The sequence below is a fragment of the Ilyonectria robusta genome (genome assembly GCF_021365365.1).
Source record: "Ilyonectria robusta strain PMI_751 chromosome Unknown BGZ61scaffold_7, whole genome shotgun sequence".
Taxonomy (NCBI): domain Eukaryota; kingdom Fungi; phylum Ascomycota; class Sordariomycetes; order Hypocreales; family Nectriaceae; genus Ilyonectria; species Ilyonectria robusta.
The window spans coordinates 842361-862984 of record NW_025764441.1 but is presented as its reverse complement, the minus strand read 5'-3'; the positions used below and the strand labels follow the sequence as shown (position 1 = coordinate 862984).

At 51.7% G+C, this 20624-nt stretch overlaps 3 protein-coding genes across 3 annotated transcripts; 1 reads left to right on the top strand and 2 right to left on the bottom strand.

The window, feature by feature from the left end:
- The first annotated feature begins 1590 nt into the window (after positions 1–1590).
- On the top strand, positions 1591–3566 carry BGZ61DRAFT_516628 (uncharacterized protein). Its single transcript, XM_046252296.1, has 2 exons — positions 1591–1936; positions 2007–3566. The coding sequence occupies exons 1-2, from the start codon at positions 1818–1820 to the stop codon at positions 3445–3447; spliced, it is 1560 nt and encodes a 519-aa protein (XP_046106046.1). The 5' UTR covers positions 1591–1817; the 3' UTR covers positions 3448–3566.
- A 3819-nt stretch (positions 3567–7385) lies between these two features.
- Positions 7386–9238, bottom strand: BGZ61DRAFT_448988 (mitochondrial carrier domain-containing protein). The gene is made up of 3 exons (XM_046245540.1): positions 8858–9238; positions 8245–8664; positions 7386–8196 (listed from the first exon to the last, which is right to left on the bottom strand). The coding sequence occupies exons 1-3, from the start codon at positions 8989–8991 to the stop codon at positions 7812–7814; spliced, it is 939 nt and encodes a 312-aa protein (XP_046106045.1). The 5' UTR covers positions 8992–9238; the 3' UTR covers positions 7386–7811.
- Positions 9239–10217: 979 nt separating this feature from the next.
- On the bottom strand, positions 10218–16466 carry BGZ61DRAFT_574295 (ankyrin repeat-containing domain protein; the record flags this gene model as incomplete). The annotated part of the gene is made up of 3 exons (XM_046256153.1): positions 10218–11539; positions 11570–11756; positions 11790–16466. The coding sequence occupies 3 exons, from the start codon at positions 16464–16466 to the stop codon at positions 10218–10220; spliced, it is 6186 nt and encodes a 2061-aa protein (XP_046106044.1).
- Positions 16467–20624: the final 4158 nt, after the last annotated feature.

Genomic DNA, 20624 nt, shown 5'->3' with positions numbered 1-20624 from the left:
CGTTGTCCGATCAAACTTCTCCTTCTCCTATATGGTCTTTGCGTATGGGCTTCTAGGGCGCCCCGTCCCCTTATTATTCGCAGACGCGCTACACGAGAGATCGCACATTTGGAGGATCCTATCCGAGGGGGCAACCGCAAACTTACTCGTCAATACGGGATATTGGGACACGGTCGCAAATTCACGAATGCCGGTGTCACGAATGAACACGTTGGTGACATTGGAACCGACGTTGGCCTTCGTCTTGCATGCTCCGATGCCTGGCGGAAGCATATGCTTGACTTCACGGACACCTTTACCAAAAACCAAAACAGCAGTCACACGTCAGGTACCTAATAAGGCGGCAAACCCCAAAATTCGGAATGGAGCCGTAATGTCCATATGATGATTAGGACCATACAATTAGTACACTTAACCCTGAATATTAGTGCTTAGTCCCTGCTTTCTAGTCCACTTAGCCCTTGATCCTTGGTAGACTCACGTCGCGAACACTCATTCGGTACCGAAGCCAAAGCCACGCACCATTTCACAGCCGTGTGTGAGTACGGGTTTGGCCTGTGTGTTCCTTTGGCGGGCAGGGTGATGGTGTGAGGCTGATGAGGCGCAGCGGCTGGCTGGACCAAAGGACAATTTCCACCCGAATGGCTTGGCTGGGATTGGCGTGGGCTCTCAGCGAGGCACTGACAAAGATGTAACCCGCTAAATATTGTTTGAGTAGGCAGATGGGAAATTCAGCCATGCACGTGGTCGTTCATGATTTATGATTGCTGTGAAGCTCAATGATGTGATGGTTCGGTCAAGCAGAGAGGATAGCCCGAGTATGACGAGCGCCAGCCAACACGACACACTGTAGCAGGGCGCTGTTATCCTTGCATTCCGGAGCGACGATCCCCCATACTCAAACACACAATGCATCCACTGCAACGCTGTCTCCATTCGGATCCCGGCACGCAATTGCTCAGTTAGCCAAGTGGTTGCGACAATATCCGTTGGAGGGAAGCATTGCGACGTGGGCAGGCGGGCGATTGGCCGTAGCCCTGCCGTAGCGACTGTGGGGACGCCCGTCACAGGGCTGTGTGGAGGAGCAGAAGCCACTAATTCCGCTGAAGAACCGCTAACCAGCAGCGGCTGTAACCTCCCTCCTCGCTAATATCCCAGGCAGTATACCGCTCAACAGCGTCTGGGCGTCAGGCCGCTAATCGCCGGCTTCTGCATGTGGATATTGCCGACACTCTGCCTCATCGCATGTTGGTTGCAGCATCAAGGTTGATGATCCTCAAGGTTGGTGGCAAGTCACGAGTTCGCTCACAGCCTTGCGGGAGCATCACGAGATCTGGACATGCTTCTGGGGCGAGAGTAGGCCAGAGTATGACGCCCATTCAGGAACCCTTCTGGAAGAACTGGAACAAACAGTGCCGCAACTAGCATCTGAGCTCCAACACTGCCACCGCCGCCCGACCTTGGCGAGGCACAACTGTGACCCAACCACGCCCGAGGACCAATGACTGTCAATAGCTGAATGACTGACAAGGTGTGGAATGAATACCTTGCAAATGAATGCCTAGCACGGCCGCAGACCCGGTGCTGGTTGGGTACAACCGGGTGGTGGCTGATGGCGCACATAAAGAGGCGCTGCCCTCCTCCGTTTCACCCCGGATACATCTTCATCTCAAGTCATTGGTTCTTGAGCTCGACGATTCTGTTATAAGAGCAATTCCTGACTTCCTACTCTCAACTCCATCATCGATAGTCACTGATCTGGTCACTGATCATCGACCGCCTCCAATCTCCCACGACTACCACTCACCACCGCCATCATGACGTACAGAATCTCTGCCCCCGATGAGTACCTTGCCATTACTGGTATGGGCATCCCGACCGTCAAAATCACAAAGGCGACTTGGGTATGGCCACTCCAGCGATGCACCCGCTTTAGGTAAGCCCCACCTTTCGGATCCGGTCCGGCTCCGGCCCCGGATTTTAAGTGCTCCACTAACCCCCAACAGCGTCCAACCTCAGGATTATGCCATGGATTTGCAGGCCATGACCAAGGAAAAGCTCCAGTTTAGCTTGCCTGTGGTTTTTACCGTCGGCCCTGATGTTAACCAACGCGGCGCCAATACCCGTGATCCCGGAGATGATGAAGATGTTGAGAACGCCGGGCACCGCGAGGACCGCGGCGACGCTCTCCTGAAGTATGCCATGCTTCTGGCCAACTCTGATAACAATGAGCGCTCAGATCAACGGATTCACGTGGCAAACATTGTCAAGGGTATCATTGAGGGTGAAACGCGTGTCATCGTCTCCAGCATGACCATGGAGGAAATCTTCACCGAGCGCGAGGTCTTCAAGAAGCGCATCTTCCGCAACATTCAAGGCGAATTGGACCAGTTTGGCTTGAAGATCTGGAACAGCAATGTCAAGGAACTCAAGGACGCGCCCAACTCGAATTATTTTGAGTCGTTGTCTCGCAAGGCCCACGAGGGTGCCACCAACCAGGCCCGTATCGATGTGGCCGAGGCTCAGCTCCGCGGTAACGTCGGAGAGTCCCAGCGCAAGGGTGAGCAAGAGCGAGAGATTGCCAAGATCAATGCCGAGACGGCCGTGGCAAAGACGGAGCGAGATATTGAAAGGGCCACGGCTGAGGCTCAACTCGACACCAAGCGCACTGCGCTTACACGAGATGTCGACATCGCCAAGATCACCGCCAAGCGTACTCTCGAGTCCAAGGACGAGGATCTCAAGAAGGAAGTCGAATTGAAGCGTGCTGGAGCCGAGATTGAGCGTCTGCGTGCTACCGATGTCGTCAAAGCCACCATCGCTCGCGAGAGCAAGCAACAAGCTGCTGACGCCGCTGCATACGCGGTCGAGGCCGACGCTCGCGCCAACCAGGAGGCCAGCCAGCGCAAGGCCGATGCCGCCGCGTATCAGACCAAGATCTCCGCCGAGGCCCAGGCTGAGGCTCATTTCCAGCAGACAACCAAGAACACCGATGCCGCCACTTACAAGACGCGCAACGATGCCGAGGCCTGGAGCTTTGCCGCCCAGAAGCGCGCCGACGCCGAGCTTGTCCAGAAGCTCAAGGAGGCCGAGGGTATCTCCGCCATGGCTGATGCCTACGGCAAGCTGTCCCAGGCCTTTGGCGGCCCCGCTGGTCTGCTGCAGTACATGATGATCGAGAAGGGTACCTACGTCGAGCTGGCCAAGGCCAATGCTACGGCCATCAAGGGCATGGAGCCCAAGATCAGCGTCTGGAACACGGGTAACCAGCAGGGTCAGGGCAGCGATGCGGCCGATACCATGCGCAATGTCTATCAGATGCTTCCCCCTCTGATGACGACTATCAACGAGCAGACTGGCATCGCCCTGCCTGAGTGGCAGTTTGGTCGGCTCAACGCTGGAGTGCAGGCTGTGAACCAGGAGAGCAAGGTTAACGGATCCAAGTAATGATTGACGGTGGGAGGTTTACTGATTATGCATTCGCTGCCATCTTTCTTTTGTACAATAGTCTGCACTGAGATACCATTTCATATTACAGAATGACATGAAAATTATAGAATTAACACATTATCCATTTATTTCCTGACCCGTACGATTCCCATACAGCGTAGTGTTGGTATGGAACCTGCTAGTTGCTGAGGTGTGAGGCTAGTACAAACACATAGTTGTTCGTCGGAGTCCTACATCAGCAATAGCACCTCTCGACTCCCCTGCGAGATCCCGTTTCGCCTCCGGCTCTGGTGCTATCTCTGTCTCTCGCGCCCAACTAGACACCAACACCAAGTCCAACCCTCCAGCCCAGACGCTTGCTGCTGAGTCCTCGTCCGTCTCCAACAGCGGCCCCAAGGCAACCATCCCTCCCGCGCGTGGTTGCCGCCCCCTTCGAGGCAAGGCCCAGCAACTCGGGGTGAGCCTGGGGCAGGCTTTCCACCGGCCTGGCAGGACCTGCCCCTACCCAGGGCAAGGGTAAGGACAAGGACAAGGCCACTGGTACTGTGGGGTTGGTCGCCTTTCTTGAAGGGGTCATGTTGCACTGAAGAACCGATGATGACGACGACCAATGGCGTATCATCCCTGAATCGATAGAGATTTGGGACGATGGTTCGAGGCCGATGGTATAATTCGGAGCGATCGTTGGTCAGGGTCTGACTCTATGTCCGCGGTGGTGTATCTCCCGCGCCATCTGGGAAATAGGTCTCCTCCCTTGGATACTAGCGCTTTCTGCTCCAGGAGGATATTGGACGACATTTTGACAAGGTGACTGGGCGGGCGCAACGAGAGATTGGAGACAGGGGATGGGACAGTGAAGTGGTACAAGGCAAAAAGTGGGATCGACGCTGGTCGTTGGGCAGATGCGATAAAAGTAGGTTGGCGAGAGGATGAGGACAGTCTGTGAGTGGACAAGATTGTCGTTAAGTTTGGTATTGACGTTGGCTGGATGGATATTTTACCAAGAGCAGGTATGTGTTTGGACTCTATATTACTATTTGTACACACATACCCAAAGAGTTGAGATAATTATTAAAGAGAACCTAAGATTACAGAAAGGATATTTAATAAGACTATTCTTTAGTATTTATTTATTCTAAAGTACATCCCATTCTATCTATTACAGTCTGCTATCAGTTTAAATTCACCCTATTTACTTATATTATATAAATATATTATTTATTTATTTATTTAGTATATACTATTTTACCTATATCTAGGCCTATAAAACTCCTTTAACTAATTTAAAAAGGAAAAATCTTTTAGCTATCTAGCTATAAAATAAAAACCTTACTACAATTTTACTCTACTACTTTAAGAAGCTTATTATTATTATTAAATCTATACTAGTAATCTTATTACTAGCCTTATCCAGGTTATATAATATATATTTACCCATCTTCCAGTCCCAGCTGCCTCTGAGTTATAGAGGAGCTGTTAGGGGTTTACGCGCAGGTTCGCAGCGACCAGTACTGCAATCCGCCTTCTTCGTAGTCGCCTCGGTAATGCTGCGGCTGCCCTTCCTGGCGCGGTCCTCTGGATACCTTTGCGGTGCCCCCCCGGGCCGCCGTCGGAATCCCGGAACCCGGCCTTTTCTTCTTCCGGTTATGTGACCCTTATATGTCGGCGCGTGTGTGGGTGCCGGGCCCGCGCCGACGTTTGCTCGAAATCCCGGCCCCACAATTCCCGGGGCTGGTTAGCCCTGCTGCATCGCGGGGCGGGCCCCGCGTTGCCTCAACGGTCTCTAATCTCACCTTTTCCTCACTTTCGATTCAGGCTCTCGATGGCTTCGAACGCGTATCTGTCCCCGCGCCCTTAGGGCTTAGGGATTCAAGGCCTGCCTGAGGCTTTTCCCCGGCCCTATAAAAAGCCCCTTCCCCTCCGTTTCTTCCTTCTCTTTCTTTTTCCTTTCTTCCTTATCATTCCCCCGCCGCCCCCGCCGCAGCCGTCCCTTGTAAGTCTCCTGTTTTCCCCCTCTGTAGTTTCTATGCTGTTGCTGAGTCCTCGCTGACTTATAGGAAGTTATCTTTTTCCTCCCAGATTCCTACCTGGTATCCGCTTCAATCCCGCCTCGAATTCGCCGCAATACCTCCCCGCCTGTCTCCCGAGGCGAGGAAGGCGCAGGCTGCTGCTAGGCGCCGTGAGAAGGCCGCCGAGAAGAAGGCCCTTGCCAACGCCGCTGCGGCTGCCGCAGCTCCTCCCGACGACGAGGAGGAGGAGGCTGCTGCCCCGCCCGCTAAGCGTCCTTCTGACGATGCCGCTGCGGGTGCGCCTAAGGGTCCGAAGGGGCTCAAGCCCGCTGCCCCTTCGGCCCTTGTTATTCTGGAGGTTCCCGATAAGCCGGAGTCCCTCTTGACTGACGTGGAGAAAGTTTTCTCTGCCTCCGTGAGTTCTCTGCGGTATCTCTGCAGTATACCTGCTAATCAGTTATGTAGAAGGTCGGTGGTTACCGTCCTATCCCCTATACCAGCTATGCTCGGTCGATGATTTCGGCCTATGCTCCTGGCCGTTTTTGCTTTGCCTACAGTACGTTATCTCTGCATTATCCCTGCAGTCTTCCCTCTTTTGGTGTTAACTCTCGTCCAGGTTCCAGTGGTCGCTGTGCCCACTGTGTAAATACATTATTAATAAAATAAAGACTTGGCCGGTTCGGGCTTCTTATTTCTTACCCTGCTCGTATCTTTCAATCCACATATTTGGAAAACATGGGCAAGATCCAATTGTTCTCCTGTTACCTTAGATGAACATACATGCGATGCAGTACTCAGAACCGATTATACGTAACGATACGTTGGTGCACGGGGAGTGCTTCGACGTGGAAGTAAAATGGACAGAAACCTGGGAGGATCGTCCGGCCAGTTGACACTCCAGTATACCCAACGTCTGATACAATCTTGATGGCTTCGTCAATATACTGGTCTGCATGGCGCCTCCGCTCGTATGACTCGATGAGCCATATCTGGCAGTATTCGCAGAATTGGACTTCTGGAGCTGACAGTGTGTAAACCTGGTGCTCTGACCAGACATACTCCAGTTGTTCTCCAGAAGAGGCAAAGTCAGGTCCAACCTCAGGCTCGAGACCGAAAACCTTCTGGCACAGCGTGGAGCCTCAACACCAGGGCCAATTGCTCCAGCGGGTCCTATAGGGCCAGGTATGCGCTGTAATGTCTCGACTTTTTGTTCAAGGACTGCTAACTGTTTTGTCGTGCGTCTTGTGAATACCATACATGCAGTGATAAGAGCAAGCCAAAGCATCTCTTTCTTAAGGTAGGTTTTTTGAAGAGTATTATTAATCTTGTCCGTTAGAGTATCGAAAAGCCGTTCCAGAAGGTTTAAGAATTATATAAATAAAGCGGCGAAGATGTCTATATCTGAAGAGCTAGAAGGTCTATTAGCAGTAATAGTAATAGTGACGGTAGTAGGAGGTGGGTAGGAAAAAGCAGTTTTATGACTGTTTAGGGGTTAATCGCTAATATTTAGGGGCTAACTGAACTAATTATTGAACAGGACCTCAGGTAGCCCCCAAGCAACCTCACCTTCTCCTTCTCTCCAAAAGGCCATCGTCTACGGCAACCCAGCCCCGCTCCTTTGACTCTCTTAACATCATCTCAATCAATTAGATCTAAAGCCATTGCCTTATTAATAAGGGGGTTTTATGATATAAGTAAATGGGGTGAACAACTCAGACGGTCGCAATGGTTGAAATCCCAAAACCGTGTCCGCGACGCGCACTCAGTTTAGTCAGCCCCTAAATATTAGCGCTCAGCCCCTAATTTCAGCGCATGTCACCCCTCAGCTTTAGCGCAGAGCCCTAAAATATTAGCGCTCACCCCCGAGTTTCTAGTCGGGTATATTTTGTTCCCAACCTTCGGGACAGATGTAGTTGCGACAACGCCCTTAAATTTTTCAGTATATTTCGGGTCTAAACTTTAGTGTTAACTGACTGGTTTTTAGGATTAGTCTTAATTTTTATTTCATGATGCATAGTATCTCGCAGCCGTTGAGGCTCATTGCAATCGACCACTTGTACGAAGATTTGGGTTGGTGGGGGGGATCGCGACACCGCACCCGCATCGCCAGATGACAATGAACACGTCAAAGGATTGATGCACGCTATCTAAAAGCTGTTGATTGCAATGTACGTAAATAGAATTGTCATTAGATTGCCCGACCGAACAGTCGGGTTTTCACTGCTGTATACGAGTCTCACGTGACAAGTCTAATGTTTAAGATTTATGCCACCCCCTGGCCTCAATCTATCGTCTATTTGAATCCGGTACTCTTACACCACAACCCGTTTCTCCCTGAATCATTAAGCAGATTTAAGCAGAGATCTCCACCCCTCCAGTGGCACCCATGGCTTTTTTCAGATCTCCGTAGATGGCGAACTGACCGGCAGTAAGAGTTCCGACCATGAAGAGACGAGCACCGATACCGGTGTAAGATCCCTTGATGCCGAGCTCCTTGGCGATCTTGATCAGGCGGGTGGTGGTGCCCTCACCGGGAAGACCCTTGGTCTTGTTGATCTTGGAGAGCATGGTGTCGGCGGGCTGGGAGACGAAGGCGGCGGCGAAACCGGCAATCAGACCGGAGCCCAGGTTGACAGTGGTCTGCATGCCGTTGGAGAGGTCCTTCTTGGGGAACTGGCGGAAGAGAGCCTCGGAGACCTTCTCGAAGACGACGAACTTGGCCATGGTGTAGGGGATCCTGTAATCATGGTTAGGAAAGTCTTGAAGACAAGTGCAAGTAACTTACTGCTTGAACAGGATGGGTCCGAAACCGGCGTAGAAGGCACCAACACCCTCGTTCTTCAGCATCTTGCTGAAGCCACCGATAAGGCCGTTGGCGTAGGTGGGCTCAGAGACGAGACGGATACGGGTAGCCTCAAGGGGGCAGAGGGCAATATCGGCGAAGAACTCGGCAGTGGCGGAAGAGGCCAGGTAAATGGCAGTTCGGTTCTGCGAGGCAGTCTCGAGACCAAGCTGGTCAATCCACTGCTTCTTGAAGAACTCGTATCCACCGAACTTGAAAGCGCCCTGGAGGAAGTAACCGGCAAAGGTAGGGCCGGCACCGGTGAGGAGAGCACCAGCACCCTCGTTCTGGACAACCTGTCGGAAGGCGGAGATCATGCCACGGTTGTAGGTGGCGGGGTCGAGCTGGATACGGGTCTTGACGCTATAGAGAGGCGTTAGCATTGCTCAGTCAAGTTTAAGGAGCTTCCTTTCGCATGGCCCAGATTGCGCAACGGTGGCCAGACAGTATCCGGGGCGGAGAGTATCCAGGCCTGACGGTATTCAGACCCGGCGGTATCCAGGCCGCCACCACAACAATTGAAGGCGAGAAAGGGCCCATAGTAGGGGAAACGTACACATCGACGGGGGTGAGACCACCGTGGGTGAGGGAGCAGCAGACGGCACCGGCGAGGGCGAATCGCGAGTAGAGAGCGACGCCAGACAGCGGCGCGGGGGCCGCGTCGACCTTGGAAACCTGAACGGCAGCCATTGTGAGGGACGAGAATCAGACGAAAGGACTGAGTGGAGAGAGTCCGAATTGAGGCGATTCGGACAGAGTGGTGACGACTGTCGGAGGGGTGGTTGAGGAAGAAAAAAAAAAGTGTTTTGGGTTCTGGAGGTGAGTCCTTTTCCTACTCGGGCCGGGCGGTTTGGAGAGGCAGGGAAAAATAATGGCTCCTGGGCAGTCGGAAATACTCGGATAATCGGCGCCGGTGGCCGCACGGACCGGGCCAAGGGGGCAAACCTGAGAGGAGTGGGAGCGCGCCTACACACCTCCAGGAACAAATAACAAGTAACAACGGCCATTTGACACTGTAGTGACTGCACTAGCAACGCACAACGGGGAAAGATCCGGGGCGCCGAAGCGCGATCGATACCGCCTTTCTTTGTTCTTCCTTTTGCGCGGCGTCTCACTGGCTGGGTGCATGGCGGCATCTGGATTACTCCCAGGATGTATCCAGTTGATCGTACTTGTGCCTTTGCCGTTGATTGCTTTGAGACGGTGAAACTAGTCTCGCCTCAGCTTGATGGCTCCCTTCCTCGCTGTTCGGTCCAGATATGCATCTTCCATTCTTTCCCGCCTCTATCCTCCCCACAATGGCTATCCAGTACATACCCATCCACATCTCCTCCATCCCTTAAGTCTTTTCATTCCCCTTCCTCCGCCATCATTCACATCTCAATCGACGAATTTCATCCCTCCGTTGGCGTAAATTAACCAACTAGCCTGAATTTATTTGCAGCCCGATGAAAAAAAACGTCCTGATCTGCGAGCCGGCTACTTCCTCGGCAAGGGCCCACCATTCACCAATCGCTTCCCAACGTGCGTGTCTGGTTGGTCAGTTCGGGGTTGCCGATAAGGATTGGCTGGTTGGCACTCCGGTAGTTATCTTCCATGGTAACGGGATGCATTTTTCGGGCCTCTTCCCGGTACAAAATCGCCTCCACCGTATCAATGTGACTTGTGTCCGACGATGACATATTCTCAGCCATTTTGCCTCATTCTTCGCATCCGTTACATAAAATCAGCAAATGTCTTATCCCGCCTTTCCGATTGCCGGCAAGCATAGGCCTCCTCCTGGCCCGCGAAGATGCACCCCGCCAATCTCAGATGATGCAGATTCGCTCTATACCAACTCGGTCGCCTCCCTGCAATTGACCAAACAGAAGCTCGACTCTTTGCTGTCCACCCCTCATATCATGCCACTTCATATCTCACCTGCAGACCCCATCATCGCTACCCTGCATCGCATTTGAGGTGTCCAGCTCAAACATGGCCAGCACCTCGGTGTTGTTGTGCATCGCCGCCATGTCCAAACTGGTCCGTCCTTCCATATCCTCGAGGAGTGGATCAACTCCCCGGGCCACAATCTGCTTGAAGATGTACGCGTTGCTGCTCGCCATGAAATGCAAAGCTGTCCTCCCCATGCTATCACGTGCATACCAGTCCGTCCCTAGATCGTCCAGCATTGTCATCGACGTGTCAAACTCACTCTCTTCAAATTCGGATCTCCAGAAGCCCATACTGCGCATTCTGGCTTCACTGTCGGAGCAGAGGAAGTGTATAGGTGTCTGCCCCGCTTGGTTCTGCCCATTCACATCAACACCCAAACCCGCGATGCGTTTAAAAAGACTTTGTGCATGCTCAACCGACAGGCCTACTCGGGGTTGTGCAAGCCCGGAGGCAAGGTAGTGAAGCGCATTGTTCCCCAGGCCATCCAAAACAGCCACGTCCGCACTGCGAGAGAGAAGATGATCTATCCAAATAGGAGCCCCAGGCTGAACACGGGTTGCGTCGGATACGGTAACACCGAAAGATGATAATCCGTAATGCAGAGGGTAATATCCAAAGTTATCAGGCTGGTTGACGAGGGTCAAAATCACGCTTTCGAGATGTTTCAGTGAGGTCAATTTGTCTTCAAAACCCACTGCACTTCCTAATAAGTGGTGCAGCGCGTTTCTTCCAGAGTTGTCCGCGGCGGCTTGCTCTGCCCCTCGCTCGAGAAGTAGCGAGAGAGCCTTGGTCGCTTCAACCAATCCAGAAAACGACGTTGATCTGCAGGATGCTAGCAACAGGGTCGCCCCAGAAGCGTCCCGGTGCTCTAACTGAAGACCGGGCATATCTAGGATTGGTTCACAGAATCCATTGTTGCTCAACACCTCGTGAGCGATTGTTTTTTCGACCATGTGTTGGCTTGACGGTTCTGATTGCTGAGGGTTGATACGGCCGTTGTGCCACACGCCACTGGCAACAAGATTGGGCGTGTTGGGCAGATGACTCAACATCGGAGGCTGATATCGATCGTCCATCGGCTCGAGATATGTGTCATATGGGCTCGCGCCTGCCTCCAAGAGAGCCTCCATAGCTTGTAGTGCAACCGTTCGATCTCCCAAGGTATTTGCACCGAACATGCAAATGCCATGGAAAGCCGCCAAGAGCAGGGGATGTCTGCGGTAGAAGCCCGGACCCTGCTTCTTTCTGGATCTTGGTGGAACCCTCAAATCCCAAGTCCAGGATTTGACCAAGGCTGAGACCCCTTCTGCTGACAAGAGTGCTTTCAAAACACCCAGGTCCGGTGGACTGAGGGCGTTCGCTATGGCTGCGGTACCGACCCTTGCCCCATAACTGATCAAGAGTTTGGTGAGGACTTCGTCACCTCGAGATTTCGCGAGGAGGTTGATTCCAAAGTCATCGGTGGCATTGGGATCGCCACCAAGCTCCAGCAATGCCCTTGCTGCATCTCGGACCATTATCTTCCTAGCGAGCCGCGGATTCCCCCAAACTACGTGGAGCGGTGTCTCGCCCGCGAAGTTGCGAGCCTCTATATCCGCGCCCTGAGACACTAGATACGGAATTGCCTCGGCTGCTTGCCACCAATTAGTCGCCCCTGCAAGAACGTGGAGTGGAGTGTTACCCCCGTGGTCACTATCACGGGCATTAACACTCGCTCCTTTCTTCTCGACTAGTAAACGAAGCATATCCATGTTTGGGAGCATGCGCTCGCACGCCACTAACACCAGGGGCCTAAGCCCACGCTCAGTGTTCTGCTCCGGGTCGTCAAACATTGCAACATCCTCTGGAGAACAGCATCCATCCAACAAGTCGGTCAGGCCACATTCAACAAATCCTTGCAGGATGGGTTGGTCGTCTTCGCCATGCATCGTGAAATTGGCCCCTGACTTGTAAAGATCCTGGATCAAAGAGTATTGGCGGTCAACGAGAAACCGCTGAACTGTGTCCCAGTTGGCTTCTCCAACTTTCACCGGCTTCGTTTCGCGAAGAATCCTTGTGTCGGACTGCCGGCGAGCCTTGCTCATCAAGATGGCATTGTACAAGGGGTCTGGGGTTTCCGCTCCCTGGATCTCATCGTGGAGCCTGCAAAGAAGTTCGGTGACATAGTCATCTCGATGCCGTGCCGCGTGTGCCATTGCGTCAAAAATAACCGGATCACCCCATTGGGAGTCTGTGTACAAGCTTCCCCCAGCCTTGAGAAGCATTCGAATGATTTCCTCACATCGTGCAGTGTGGTGTAGTCGGTGGAATATCATTACTGATGGGATGATTTCGTCATCGTTGTACTCGTCCAACGGTCGACTCTTGTCCTTGATAGTCAGCCCATGGGCGCCTAGACTCTGTTCATCTGGGTCAACACCCCACAGACTTTGCTCTAGCTGGAAGAAAGTGCACTGGAGAATGGGAGGGAACCACGGTTCTCCCATCCGGATCCGACGAGATTTGTTGAAGCTAGGCTCAACCTCTGCACCAGCCTCGAGCAACAACGCAACTGACTCTGGCCTACCCGAGCGACTGGCGTAGTGTAGCGGAGTGTGTTCGGCAAGGTCTTTTTGGTTGGCCGATTCAATTGCCCTTGATGGGTTTAAATCCTTCATCCAAAAGAGAATGCGCCCAAGAATATTACTTCTTCTACACCTTGACGCGATATGAAGTGCATTCATGCCATCTTTTGTCGAAACAAATGGGTCTGCCCCCGCCTGCAGCAGAATATCCACGGAATATTCGGAGAGGGAAGCAGCGTAGTGGATGGGACTAAGACCTCGAGAGTCCGCCGTATCAATGGCTTTGGACCTCGCCAGCAGCCACTTGATGCATGAGGTTGACCCCGCTCCATACTTTACAGTTCGTAGCTGACATGCGAGCTGTACGGGAGTCTGTCCGGCAAGATTTGGTTGATCCATGTCCACGCCAGCTCGAGCGATCTCTTCGAGTATCTCAGTCGGATCCGACAACGAGTCCCAATAACGTAGCCTTGCAATTTCATGGTACAAGGTGTTTCCTGCAAAGTCCACCGCAATTGGCGAGACTCCACGGTGAACAAGATACCGATACGCCACCAGATTCGGCTCGCTTCCGATAGACTGCAGAAGTGATCCAAAGAGCTCGTGGAGAAGAGTCCGACCCAAATTATCAACGACATCCAAACTGGCAGATGCTGAATGGAAAACTTGCATTTGTCGGCAGAGGTCTTGACCGGAGGCGCGGCCAATGATTCTGAACAAAGGGGTACGGCCATGCGAATCGCGGGCATCAATTATGGCACCGTGACTGATAAGAAGACGAAGAGGTTCTTCATAAGAATTGACTTCAGCGGAATCGCCAAAGTGAAAAGAAGATAGGTGACAAGCTAGGACATGCAGCGGTGTCTCGCCGTTGCCGTTTCTTAAATTTGGGTCAGCGCCGTTCGAGATGAGAGCTGAGAGCAAGGTGTGTAGTTGGTCTTTGTTGTTGGCCATCAAGGCTTGATGCAATGGTCCGTTCCCATCGTAGTCTGTAGCAGTGCAATCTGGCCTGTATTCGAGCATATTCAGTGCGAGATGGAAGTTTTTCTTGATGGCGGTTAGCAGGGGTGTTTTCCCTGTGGAATGTTCCCTTCTGTTTAGATCGGCCCCTCTCTCCATGAGAAGCTTGAGACACGAGCCGTCCTCATCTTCTCCTTCGGGGAAACAATGAAGTACCGTCTCTCCGCTTTCTGTCTCTGCATTGGGATCCGCTCCCGCCTGAAGAAGCAACTTGAAAACTTCCAAGCTGCGTGTAAGGTGTAGCGGGGCAATGCCGTTGCCTGCTTTTGCATTCACATCCGCCCCAGCCCGAAGTAGGAGAGAGAAGCCACGCTGGAACTGAGCAGGATCTGACTCATCATCTCCGTGTTCATTAATGCAGAGTGACTCCCTAGTGCAGAATGCCTCCAGAGCCGTCGATGAAGATGTACGCTTGAGTGGCCCAACGTCGAGGAGGTATCCAAGGGAGTCTGTGCACTGGATGGAAGCATCAGCACCGGCATCGACCAAAGCCTCCATACAATCAACATCTCCCGCCAAGGCGGAAACAAAGAGCGGGGGTGGCCGTCCGATCCTTGCGTTGGGATTGACATCAGGCTCTTGAAGCAGTCGCCTCACAATTCGAGCGCGACCTGCATCCACAGCCCAGTGAAGTGCGAGCTGCTTGGCATCCAGCGTGAGGTGCGGTATAAATGCCTCCAAAACGTCAAAGTGGCCATTATCACAGGCGTACTGAAGTGGTGTGTATCCGCCCTGCTCGAACTGTCGCTGTCTACTACCACTCAGGTACGCATCGCCTGTCCGAGGGGTCAACGGATCAACACCAGCTTCTAGGAGCAGCCTCGTGATATTACTACTGCCGTTTGCCGCAGCTTGATGCAGAGGCTTCATGCCTTCAAAATCTTCGATATCGGGTCCGGCACCAGCCTGAAGAAGGACGTTGACTGTTCGAGTAAAACGTCGTTGTACGGCCCACCACAACGGCGTCCTTTCATCATAATCCCGTACATCTATGTCGGAACTCCCATGATGATCAAAGAATTTCGAAAGGTAGCCATCAAGTCCACAGAATGCCGCGATATGAAGGCTCGAGAGTTTCCGATTGTATTCGGGGCCGTAGCCGGTACCAACTTTACCACCGCTCCAACATAGGCTCAGCCAGTTGATCCGGACAAGAGTGTCTGAAAGGAATATGTCAAACTGTCGACACAATTGATCTCCAGAGATTCCAGACCAATTACACTTTGCGGCATGTTCATGCCAGTTCTCAACAGCGTATGTGGAGAATGGAAATTTAAGCGCCATATTCTTTGCAACATGCATGTATCGGCCGTCCAGCTCATTCAGACAGCCACAGTGCATGTAGAGCAAGCAAGCGACTGCAAGCTGAGCGTGGGTTGATTCAAAGTCCAGAACTGGAAACCCCGTCGAGTTTGGTAGCCTGGTGTCCCCAGTCAGGAATTCAGTTAGAGAATGGTGAACGACACTGATAGTCTCATCGGGAAGAATCTCCAGCAATGGTCCACACGCAGCGCGGACCAGGGTTTTGTTGTCCTTCAAGCTAAGTTCGCTTTTATCTGACGTTGACTTGATCAAATCCGCCAGCTCCAATAGTCGAAGGGGTCGGATGGCATGGGTAACCCATTGCAAAATCTGCAATTGAGTTGTTTCGGGGATTCCAGATCTCCGAGCATGTTCCCTCAGGATGTCAGAATACATGTCGTCCAAGTTGAGAGGTAGTTTCTGAAGAATGCTTGTGACATTGACATTTGGTTCAAGAAACGAGTTCATGGCCAGCTTGGCGTAGAGAAACAGACCGTTGGCTCGCCCTGGGACTGCCCTTCGAATAGCTTCTTTGTCGCTCTCTTTCAGGGAATACTGCTCCAAAGTGTGTTGGACGTAGGTGGCAATATCGACATCCACCAGAGACTCGTCCATGCGAATGTCAATGGAATCAATGCGTCTCATTGGGGTTTCCACAGCGGCAACTGGTCGGCTGGTCATGAGGACTTTGGTGTGAGATGGTCGCCAGTGACCAAGTTCCGCTAGCATGCGAATAAACTCGTCATTTCCCTGGTCCATTTCATCCAAGGCATCGACCACACAGTAGGTCAACGGAAGCTGAGCTAACGCTGTGCGAAGGTGCTTCCAAAGATCCTCCATGGACACGCTGTCGAGAGAGCGGTGGGTCTCTACATATTCCTTGAGAATGACCTGCAAAGGGGGGCTGTAGACGAGAATCTGGTCCAGCCAGTCACGAATGAGATTGATGGGTTGATGATTTGCGTCGATGATCTGGCGGAAGAAGAAGAAGAGAACAGGGACACCTTCTTCAGCAAGCATCTGAGCCAGCCTGGCAGCAAATACAGACTTTCCAGAGCCTGGTATCCCTTTGATCCACAGAATACCGTGGTCAGGGCTGTTATGCCACTGCTGGTATTTCTGGAGAGATGGTAGCCATGTTCCTGTCCCGGCGAGGTGCGATGCGAGGTGCTTGTGATACTCGCTGCTGTCAAGTGTGTATTCCGTGGGTCTCAACCAGTCTCGAATCCGGGCAGTGGTTTCTGGTGACTCGGGGAGGATACTGTCGTCGTTGTAGTTGCTGACATCGTCTGGGCCGATTACGACGATGTCCTCGCTGAGCGATTGGGACGGGCGCGGAGACATGGCTAGTACCGTAGCGCTGGCCAAGTCGATGAGACAAAGTCAGGATTACCAATTCGATGATACTGGGGAAGTGCGCCAGCCGGTGAATCTGGGAATCAACGTTGTTTTGTACAGATGCTGACGATGCTTGTGAATCCGCCTCAGCCTCACTCTAGCACCGTTGCAGACAGCCATGCAACATAAAAGCGGGGTCACACTGGCATTGATCGCGCATCAACTTTCTAGGTGATTGGATGATGTGGTACGAAAATAGTACATTCTTATGCGCTCAAACATCAATCATAGACTTGAGGGTTTTCCACTGCATCTTAAGTGGTCTGGCCAGTTGTGTGTAATACCCGATAAATTGCTCAGACTAATATAACAGTAGATGCTTGCAAGTGGAAGATAGTTAGTTTCCTTGGTACACCAGAAGAACAATATGATGCTACTCTAAATAGCTTTAAAAACAAATAAGAAATAGTATAGATTTAGATTGTAATAATATTAGGTTCGTGGTATTTAGGTTAAAATAAAGTATCTTACTCCATAAAATAAATATATTATTTCAAACTGTAAGTTTAGGTATAATATTATTCTTAGGCACTTTTGCAGTCTCGAGATTGTATCGCAGTATAGTACTAATATGTGGTGAACTAATAATAGTTGGGAGATATATACGGATAATCAGCCTTGTAGATATGACTTATATCTACCGACTAAAACTCCACCATCCACTTCTCCGTTATTTTCGCAATCTTATTATAGCCCAGCTGAGGGCAGTGTGGACTGCGTTGGTATATTGTATATGTGTCGCAAGACTTCTCAGGCTCATGGTTGCGCATAGATAGAGATCCTCGTTGAGATGGATAGTAACTGGGCAGGCATTGCATTGGGACGGTGACGCAGGGTGATGCATCTAGGATTTGGGTTATTCGGGTAGAATCCTAGCTTGTCGGAACAGTGTGACGTGCGCTATGCATGATAGAAATCCACTCCGCGAAAGCAAGACACATCCGAATCGATGATGCGGATGGGGAGGGAGCTGAGCAAGGAAATATGGTAGATCCAGGCATTATCGGGCGAAGTTTTGTTCGGGCTCAGACAAACATCTCAGAAACTTCGGAATACGTGAATGGCGAAATATTTTGGCCTTGAGTGTTCTTGGTTTGTGTCCTTAGTCAAGAATTTTATGCCGAATTAGTTTTTGCAGCATGCTCTTCGAAGATCCCGGGTACGTGGTCACTAGTCTCTTGCAGTACGAAGTGCTTGCGAATGAGGTTCCGGCCAGCCCCTCCGCAGGATCTTTGATCAAGTACGTCGTGGACTATTAGAAATGTCCCTCCCGGTGTCCCGTCGTGCCCGGCTTCGTCGTGTACCATTCGGATGACGGCAGCCACCACTTATTTCTCAGCTTTACACGTCAGACCTCGCAAGTGCATTTTATTAAAGTAATTATACTCCATTGTCATTTCACATGAAGTCCTCCAGTTCCCTATATCTCTTCATCGGCTGGAATAAAAAGATCCTGGATGATCCATTTACCCTACACACCTTCACAACCACTCCACCATTCAACTCAATTACTAACAACGACGGGACTAAACGCACGTAGCCATTATCATTTCTAAATGAAACCACTAATCTCACAAACAATAGCTGTCCTTTGTCCCTAGCGAGATAACGAGATCCGGTGCCGATGTTCCGTGATCTCCAGACTGCAATCCTCATTCATCTCAACTTCCTCACCGAGTTCCTTCTCACCCTTCACAGCAACCTTGCCAGAATTCTCTAAAGCGCCCACGCTCACCCGGAGCTTATTATTACTGGCAAGTGGTTCGGGAACAATTTGCCTGAAGATGCTCCACCAGAGCCCCCGGGCTGCGCTTGTACAGGCTCGGTGTCCGGCGTATCCGCCAGGGGAGTACAAAAGCCTCGGGCTTCGCCGCACGCTAAGATTTTGCACAATCGCCAAGGCTTTGTGTTGTTCCTTGGGCTGGCTCTCTATCTACAGGGCAGGGGCTTTAGCTCTGCCGTAAAGTTGGCCAAGATGGCACGTGGACATGTGTTGTCAAGTGAGGAGGTGAGTATGATGCGGTTGTCACTGAGACGAGCAGTTTTCTGGACGACGACCAACAATAATTCCTCCTGTGGGTTTACTACGAGACTCAGTTATACAATTCGACCGAAATTCAAGACACGATATCGGACATGTCCGCCACATTTTCGCAGAGCCTTGCTTTGCCACAAAGAAGGCCAACCAAACCGGGTCCATGACACTTGTGGGAGTGCCTGTCAAGTGTCGTGGGAGGAGAGTCACGTATATAGAGAGATCTCTTTCTGTCAACGGTCTGATTTGTGCTCGTTCGCTGACAATGCATTCAAGTGAATTTGCGTCTCGGTTCGGTTCGGTTCATCTGGCTCAAGCATGCTGTGCTGCTCTTGATGTCATTCAGTACACTGTCCTGGTATTGTCTTGAACAAACCGCGTCGTTGAAGCCCATTGACGTCAATGGATAAAACTCGAAAGCTGTGATAAGCTCAATGCCGTTGCTTGGTCAGGCTAGATGCGCCGATCTGTCGACGTTGGAGGTGATTGACTCGCAGGAGACCAAGTCCAACGGCCTCAAAAAGACAAGGACGGGCCCCTGAACAAATCCTTCAGCCTTTCACGTTCCCGTTGTGGAATGTATCTTGACGATGGCCCGGATATGTTTCTCGTAACATAATCATGGGTTGAAACGCGGACTGAGGCAGAAATTTTAAGTTGGAAACACGGGTGGTGGTGTCCCCGATGACTGGGGCGAACAAGAAACACATGTTTGTCCAGTCACCAACATGGTATTCTGCTTTACCGTCTTAATAATTAAAGTCGTGTGTCAAGTATCAGCTAATGGAAGATCCACGTGGACCCAAAGCTTCAACAGTCCACACTGGGGTTAAACAAGACTGGGCTAGGGTACTCCATCCTGGCCGGATCCAAGAACCACGCCTTGGGAAGTAATGGGGATCATGCGAGCTAGGCCAACCGGAACGGCTGCAAGACATTTCGGGAGCGGACATGGAGCTGGGGCAAAGCTGCCCGTGGCACTATACGCTGACCGAGATCGTCTCAAAGGAGCATTTGCGGATGGAGATGCTTGACGAGACCCGCACGGAAGGCAACGCGAACAGCTAACCGATAGTGGATTGATCAGGCCCAAAATAGTCAATGAGTCGACACGGATATTGTCAGAGTGGTAGCCACCCGTGGCAGGCAGTTTGGGAATTGGACGGAGCTTGGTTTACGATCTTGCGGACCAAAGTCCAAGTATCGGACACGGAAGTTCCGTCTTGGCTTCAGAAGGGTCATTCGCCCAAGCCTTTCATGGATCCACGATGGAAGACTTTCTTGGCGATTGCTACATGGCTATACGCGTAGCACCTTGAGGCATAGCAGACTCCTATTGCATGGGAATGGACATTTTGGTCGGCTTCTCGTTTCAGCTTGTCTCTTGGCCAGGGAGATCGACATACCGAATTCATATGAAGAAAACAAAGCATGACGTTTGCTCGGCGTCAAGACAAGGTTGAGGCGTGTCATGGCGCATGGGTCTGCTGATAGACAGAGCAGCACGGCGGGCGCTATCCCTGTTTGAATACCGACGAGTCGACCGAGCCGCGCTCAGCGGGATATGTGAGCAGAGGGAGGCCGCGTCGATGTGGAGAAGTCAGCCGAGAATTCGAGTGCATGTTTGCAACATGGAGACAACTTGATCGAAATGTGGGCGAGGACATGCGGGAAAAATACACGGAGGCGACGAGCAGAGAATGATCGATTGGCAACGTGGGTGAGACACGCAATCTGGCTGGTCGAGGAGATCTGGGAGGTTTCTTGGCAGTCCAGGACTTGGCGGTTTAGGTTACTAGATGTGGGTAAGGGATGCAGAGCGTCAGCGAATGGCGCTCGGTCCTATGGAGACGCGTTAGCAATATGAGAATTGAAGTTGCAAATACTGCAAGAATAGTGTTGTTGCCAAGATACCGGGATGTTTTAAGGATCCATCAACGTTGGACCGTGTGTGGAAGGCTCCATTCATTCCTGCTCTTATCCCCGATGGTGGCTCGTGCGCCCAGCACGTTCATTCCCCGCTAAGCCGTTTAGAAGCCTCCACTGGCTCTACGCGGGATAAAGTTGCG

Bases quoted from the DNA above. Each gene is read 5' to 3' on its own strand.
- BGZ61DRAFT_448988 (XM_046245540.1), bottom strand. From the start codon at position 8,991: ATGGCTGCCGTTCAGGTTTCCAAGGTCGACGCGGCCCCCGCGCCGCTG. The intron at 8,665-8,857 runs GTACGTTTCCCC...GCCTCTCTATAG, and splicing joins GGTCTCACCCCCGTCGATGT to CGTCAAGACCCGTATCCAGC. The intron at 8,197-8,244 runs GTAAGTTACTTG...CCATGATTACAG, and splicing joins GGACCCATCCTGTTCAAGCA to GATCCCCTACACCATGGCCA.
- BGZ61DRAFT_516628 (XM_046252296.1), top strand. From the start codon at position 1,818: ATGACGTACAGAATCTCTGCCCCCGATGAGTACCTTGCCATTACTGGT. The intron at 1,937-2,006 runs GTAAGCCCCACC...AACCCCCAACAG, and splicing joins CAGCGATGCACCCGCTTTAG to CGTCCAACCTCAGGATTATG.